Genomic DNA, 6808 nt, shown 5'->3' on the forward strand with positions numbered 1-6808 from the left:
TCTTGCCCGGAGTGCTCTCCCCGCTGACAAACACGTGGTTTGCTTCCCCACTTCCTGAAGGACTCCGTTCAAAGGTTGCCCTCTCCCACCTCTAACTCCCTAGCTCCCTTACCCTGCTTTTGCTTCATGTAGTCACCACCTGATTTAAGTGTTTGTGTCTCCCCCCGCCCCGAATGAAACTCCACGAAGGTAGTTTTGTTTTATTTGGTGCTGTTATCTCCAGGATCTAGTTAACACTTGTAAATTATGCAGAACATTTTAATTATCAGTGAATGAATACTATCCCAATTATGGGCATAAATTCTGTAATATATATGAAAAGGGGTGGAAAATGTATGGTAATAACATAAATGTAAGGCATTGTTACTGTCTAAATTTAATCTGGGGACTGGGTCCACAGACGAGAAACGCAAAATAGAACCGACTCAGCTCTGTTGAACCCGGCCTCCTAAAACATTTACCCAAGTAAGCAGCTTAATGCTGAGGAAAGTTGAGTAACTTGCCCAAGGTCCTGTAGCAGTCACGCGAGAAATCTGAGTCACTCTCAAGGTTGGATTTAACCTACCCTGTTATTACAACAGTTTGAAAGAAGCAGCGATGTCCTTGTGCCCTAGGAAGCGACTCACTCTAGGCTCGAAGGACACGGTTTGCGGAACAACCTCAGAAAGTTCCGGTTTTCTAAATCGGCCTGGCGCCGAGCTCATGACGCCGACCGCACACGGCCAGGCGCCGCTGTGACGTCCTGCTCTTCCCGTGACCTTCAGGGCCGGCGGACCCGTTGGCGAGCGGAAGGCCTCTGCCAGTGCGCTGATTGGTCCGCGCTGAGAACAGTCCCGCCTCCCGTCTTCTGTTCTCCTGCTCCGCAGCTGCTGCGGGGGTGTCCTCCGAGCCTCGCACTCGTAGACGCAGAACCGACGCCCGGTTGCGATGCCGCGTGGAAGCCGAAGCCGCACCTCCCGCATGGCCCCTCCGGCTAGGTGAGGCCACCGCGGGGCTTCGGGCCCTGCCGGCGCTGTGACGCGGAGGGAGGCCTCGCTTAGGCCTCGGCGCGGCGGGGGTCGGCTGGCGGAGGCCGGTGTGGCGTGGGCCCGCCCCCGCTCGCCGCAAGGTGGTTGTAAATGGGCTTTGGCTGGATTTCCCGTTTGTGGCAAAATTCCTAATTTCGAATGTCCATGACTTATTACTGAAGATAAAGCTCATTTTAAGTTAAAATAGGAAAGTTCTAGGGGCCGGCCCGGTGGCGCAGCGGTTAAGTGCACATGTTCCACTTCAGCGACCCGGGTTCGCCAGGTCGGATCCTGGTGCGGACATGGCACTGCTTGGCACGCCGTGCTGTGGCAGGCGTCCCACATATAAAGTGGAGGAAGCCGGGCATGGATGTTAGCTCAGGGCCAGCCTTCCTCAGCAAAAAGAGGAGGATTGGCAGCAGGTGTTAGCACAGGGCTGATCTTCCTAAAAAAAAAACGACACAGGGAAGTTCTAGAAAGAGGTGGACTTTGTAAGTGTAAACGTCAAAAATAGCACAAACAAAAAAAAGTAATGTACTCGGGGAAATGAGCGCATTTGAATGACGAATAATGTTTCAGCACCAACCATGAGCAATGAGCATTCGGCCCAGTAGGGGACAGTCACTAAAGCCTCACGTGTACATGACGTTTTCTAGTTCGTAAAATACTTTAAAAATATACTGCCAGTTACACCTCATAATAACTTTGGAGATAGATGTTATTCCTCTTTTACGGAGATAAAGAAACTGGAGACTCAGAATAAGTGACTTGTCCAAGGTCGTGCTGCCAGTAAGTAGGAAAGCCAGGTCTCAGACCCGAGTCTTCCGAGGACAGATTGAGGACATTTAGCACAGTACCACATTGTTTCTCCTGACGAAGATGGATTGTGTTCACACAGTATGCTAGTATTGTAGGGAAGGGCTTCACTTATAGAAAGAAGCTTCTATAAGGACGGGAAACCATGTTTTTATAAAGTTATGCCAGATGCCACCTGATAGGAAGTGAAGTCAAACTTTTGATCTAGCCTTATTTGAGAGAAGGGCACTCAAGGAAACGATCTAAAAATGGGCAGATGGAGCCTGTTATATGTGAAGATTTTTAAAGCGGCACTGGATATACCGGGTGAAATGGTTGGAAGCATCCAAACGTCCTACAGATAGGAAATAGTTGAAATTAGTTTTGGTGTAACAGTTCAGGCAAGTCACTTCCACTTACTGGGCTTCAGTTTTCTAATCTGTGAAATGAAGGAATTGGACTGGATTATTTCCCCACGTGACTGCACGTCTTCATTCAAATGTTACCAACTCCCCTGTTGGTAGACCTCTGCTGACTATCCTGAAATTGTGAGGTCCCCACCGTGCTTCCTCTCTTGATATTTTTTCTGTAGCACTTAATCCATATGACCTATTTTATGTGTTTGATCCCTCAATAGAATGTCAGCTCTGTGAAGGCAGAGGTGCTTGTCTCTTATTAACAGTTATATTCCCAACGCCTACAATACTTATCCCTAATATTTGAATGGATGAATTCTCCAAGGATCTCTTAAACTCTTAATATTTTATAACTTTTATGAAATACTTGAATAACTATGCTCTTTAGTGATACTGTGGGCTATGTGAATACATGGAAATAGTTGCAAAAAGGCAGGAAAAGATAGTTTATACTTGATTACAACCTTCACAAAAGGTTAAAGAGAGAAAATGATATAAATTGGGGAATTGTGTTCTGTAAAGTTTTCTTGTATGTTTATAATATTTGTGTTTAATAATTTAAAATGAAAATCCTGAGGTTTATTTTAATAAACAAGGTTTTTAAGTTGACAATCTCCAAACCTGGTTGGAAGTGGGAATTTCATACTTTGTGTTCTTTTCTTTCACAGCCGGTCACCTCAGATGAGAGCTGCGCCTAGGCCAGCACCAGCAGCCCAGCCACCAGCACCGGCTCCACCATCAGCTGTTGGCTCACCTGCTGCTGCACCCCGGCAGCCAGGTCTGATGGCCCAGATGGCAACCACTGCTGCTGGCGTGGCTGTGGGCTCTGCTGTTGGCCACACGCTAGGTCATGCCATCACTGGGGGCTTCAGTGGAGGAAGTAATGCTGAGCCCTCAAGGCCTGACATCACTTACCAGGTAAGATTTTGGGTGTTTCCCTTAAATGGGTGTCTTTTATGAAAAAAACATAACTTTCTGTAATTTTAGAATCTATAATGCTGTTAACAGAAAATGGTTTATCAAAAGCCACATTTGGCAGTTGAATTAGTGCCTCAGGCCAGCATCAGCAAGTATTATACAAATTATATTTTTTCCCAAGGAGTAGAATTGTAACAGTTCAACCTGATATTTTCCCTTATTTTAAACATTTTGTCTTTGTGACTCTTTTTTTTTTTTTTTTTTAAGATTTTAGTTTTCCATTTTCTTCCCAAAGCCCCCTGGTACATAGTTATATATTTTTAGTTGTGGGTCCTTCTAGTTGTGGCATGTAGGATGCCACCTCAGCATGGCCTGACGAGCAGTGCCATGTCTGCACCCAGGATCCAAACCAGTGAAACCCTGGGCTGCCACAGCGGAGCACATGAACTTAACCACTCAGCCACAGGGCCGGCCCCTTGGTGACTCTTTAATTCAGTCTCAGTCTTGGTTAAGTACAGTCACAAGTCACTTAACAATGGGGATACGTTTTGAGAAATGCATCCTTAGGCGATTTTGTTGTGCAGGCATCATAGAGTGTACTTATACAAATCTCAATGGTATAGTCTATACTCTGAGTATACTTTGTTGTATTCTGGTGTACTTGAAACTCTTGTCCATCTTTTCTTTTCGTTCTTTTTCTTTTTCTTTTTTGCTGAGGAAAATTTGACAATCTTCCTTGTATGTGGGTCACCACCACAGCATGGCTGCCGACAGGTGGTGTAGGTCTGTACCTGGGAACTGAACCCTGGCTACCAAAGTGGAGCACACCAAACTTAACCACTAGGCCACGGGGCCGCCCCCCCATCTATTTTTTAATAGTAATCCCAATTTTTCCTCCAAGAAACTTCACTGAACCACTGGTCTTTGGATGCCCACATAACCATTTCACTTCATTTGCATCTTTATTCTTGAATCTTTCTGATTACAACTGGAGTTTTGTTAAAGCTGATTTATTTTCTGCCTTTAAAAATTTTCACTTTCCATGTTACTAGATGGAAACTTATGTTTGCATCTGGATTTAGTTCTGTTTCCTCAGTTAACCTCAAAGACACTGGATACTGCTCTTTGTTCAGGTGTAAATGTGATTTCCTTTCTCAATGGTCCTGAATGCTATGTCTTTACAGGAGCCTCAGGGAACCCAGCCAGCGTACCAGCAGCAGGAGCAGTTTGGCCCGTGCCACTATGAAATGAAACAGTTTTTGGAATGCGCCCAGAACCAGAGTGACCTTAAGCTTTGTGAGGGTTTCAGCGAGGTGCTGAAACAGTGCAGATTTGCAAATGGTAGGTGATTATCAGTCCCTGATTGAACTTGCATCTGCTCAGTTCACTGAATGGTACTCCTGAACCCAGTAGAGCTTAGGGAGTCTGTGTTTAATAAATTAAACTGACAAATTAGAGGAGATTTTGTTTAAATTACTCTAACGAGCTGTTTCAAAGATTTCTAGTCATTATCTTAAGCTTTCACCATGTATATTCTGAATCTGATTCTTTGTTAGCAGGTATAGATTAATGTGCCAGATCTTTTGTGGTTACTGCATGGGAGTGATCTAGCCTTAAGGCCATGAACATGAAATTACATTCTGATTTCACCATCTGATATATTATTGGCATTCTCCCTATCTTATATGAGAGAGAAAAGTTTATTAAGTCTCTCAGTGGAACTCGAGATTTAGGCTCCCTGAAATATTAGCAGTCCGCTTGTTCCTAAGAATTCACCATCTATTTAGATGCTTTTTTTCATTTTCCCACCTTTATTTAGGTAGGAAATAAGGGAGAAATTAATCCTTTCAGGTGGTTGCACTGTGAAATTAAGAGATTGCATGTCTTTGATAAAGCTAGTACCAAAATGGCTATATTCCTCCTTCAGGACTCTGTCCCTGGAAGCACATATGCCCTGTCTTCCCTCAGTTGTGGCAAGGGTAGAGTAAAGTTCTGTTGATTACACGATGCCTTCAGTAGCTTATGAAAGAAACTAATAACCTCATCCCTCCTTTCATAATTTGGAGGGCTTCTGTTTTGTTAAATATACGGCTGGTGCTCTTCTAACTTACCTTTTCTGTTTGCAGGATTAGCCTAATTAATAAGTTCAAATTGAAGACATGGAAAATCATCTCTCATGACTGAGTTAATTTAGCATAAAAATATAATTGATAATGAAGATACAAAGTGTGAAACCATCCGTTAAATCTCTCCTCTGTGATGAATCGTTTCCTTGCTTCAGAATTGCAATGGAAGAGGATGTTCTTCTGTTCACTGAGATGGGATTGAGTTTGGGGCGGGGCACATGTTTGTGTGGCCTCCTTTAACCAGATTCTGTGATGTTGGTATTTGTGAATTAATTAGAATAAAGTGATTTTCTTCCAAAATTTGGTGTATTTTAAGTGTAAGGTCATAAATTAGATATGGTATATACATGGTGAACATAGTCATTTTGCAAAAGGACACAGTTGTCTCAACATGTCTCTACCTAGTTTATAGTCTCTGGATATTAAATTACCATCCACCCGGAGGAGCTGGCAGAGCTCGCTAAGGAGCTTTGGTAGAGAAATAGTTATGTAAGGAGTAGCTCACTAGCAAACCTGCTCATTAAAAAGGTTCCAGTTGCTCCAGGCCTTTGGAGCCAATGTTCAGTAACCTGGGCAGTAATTTTGTTTAGATGAAGGAAATGTAGGCATAGACCCATTACATGGGTGGATTCCCTGTGGCCAGGTCAGCACTACATATCACTGTTCCCCTAGTATAGCCAATTAATTGGTCAGAGGTGAGAGCCATTCTCTTAATATAAGCAGTTTCCTTGCAAATGTTTTTCTTCTACTTCAGGCACTGTCCCTGCCTCTTCCTGAAAGACTGAAGCTAGCTGCAGTCGTCCCACTCCATGTTGTCTTAAGGAGATGGACATGATTTGGGGTGCATCATTTTTTTAAATGAACCCAGCTCCATCCCTCACAATTCAAAATCTTGTTCACTTCTGGGAGTTGACCTCCAGGCTACGTTATGTTCTGCAGTGTTCCTACTTTCAGATGTACCTTTCAGAGCTGCTGTTACCTGAATTTTTTCCCCTCTTAAGTTTCAGAGACCTCTATTACTACAAGGTGCCTGAAGTGCTCCTGAGTGAGTGAATTATTCAGTTGCTGCCTCCTGTCCTCAGCTGTTTCTTAGCGTGCCCCACTTTACATAATCATTCACTTCCTCAAAAGGGCTAAAACTGCCTTTCACCAGAACCTGAATGACTGTGGACAATTTACTCATGGCCAGTCCCCTAGCATATTCCCTCCTAGCTTCGTCAGTGGGTTCCTTTGCCCATTTTCCTGGAGGCTTAAGACCTCTGCGTTTATAATGTTAACGCCCCTTATGTCCAAGAGTGATGGTGTGTGGTGGGTGCCCAAATATTGATCAATCAGTGAATCAAAGGACATCAATAAAATGCAAGAGCCTGGCTGGTCTGGCCTCTCCCTGGTAGGTGCCATGGCTACACAGAGAAGGGCACAGGGAATAATCCACGAGATGCACTGGCCTTTTGCCCTAAGGTCAGAAGGGATTTTGTCATTCATTGAAAGTATAAACCAGGGGCTGGCCCCAGGGCCAAGTGGTTAAGTTCACGCACTGTGCTTC

The 6808-nt window shown here is 44.1% G+C and overlaps 1 protein-coding gene across 2 annotated transcripts; it reads left to right on the plus strand.

Annotated features, from left to right (window-relative positions):
• The first annotated feature begins 806 nt into the window (after positions 1–806).
• Positions 807–5562, plus strand: CHCHD2 (coiled-coil-helix-coiled-coil-helix domain containing 2). Of its 2 annotated transcripts, none has more exons than XM_044747037.2 (4): positions 807–977; positions 2887–3136; positions 4321–4481; positions 5263–5350. In XM_044747037.2, exons 1-4 carry the CDS (start codon positions 928–930, stop codon positions 5318–5320), a joined length of 519 nt encoding a protein of 172 aa, XP_044602972.1. In that variant the 5' UTR covers positions 807–927; the 3' UTR covers positions 5321–5350. The 2 variants fall into 2 exon arrangements, with proteins under 2 accessions (XP_044602972.1, XP_014697785.1); XM_014842299.3 differs by having other exon boundaries at positions 836–977; positions 4321–4477; positions 5263–5562.
• Positions 5563–6808: the final 1246 nt, after the last annotated feature.

The sequence above is a fragment of the Equus asinus genome, chromosome 14 (genome assembly GCF_041296235.1).
Source record: "Equus asinus isolate D_3611 breed Donkey chromosome 14, EquAss-T2T_v2, whole genome shotgun sequence".
In the NCBI taxonomy this organism is placed as follows: domain Eukaryota; kingdom Metazoa; phylum Chordata; class Mammalia; order Perissodactyla; family Equidae; genus Equus; species Equus asinus.

Coding starts and splice junctions, on each gene's coding strand:
- CHCHD2 (XM_044747037.2), top strand. CDS start 928: ATGCCGCGTGGAAGCCGAAGCCGCACCTCCCGCATGGCCCCTCCGGCT. Junction 978..2,886: donor CGCATGGCCCCTCCGGCTAG/GTGAGGCCACCG, acceptor TTTCTTTCACAG/CCGGTCACCTCAGATGAGAG. Junction 3,137..4,320: donor GGCCTGACATCACTTACCAG/GTAAGATTTTGG, acceptor ATGTCTTTACAG/GAGCCTCAGGGAACCCAGCC.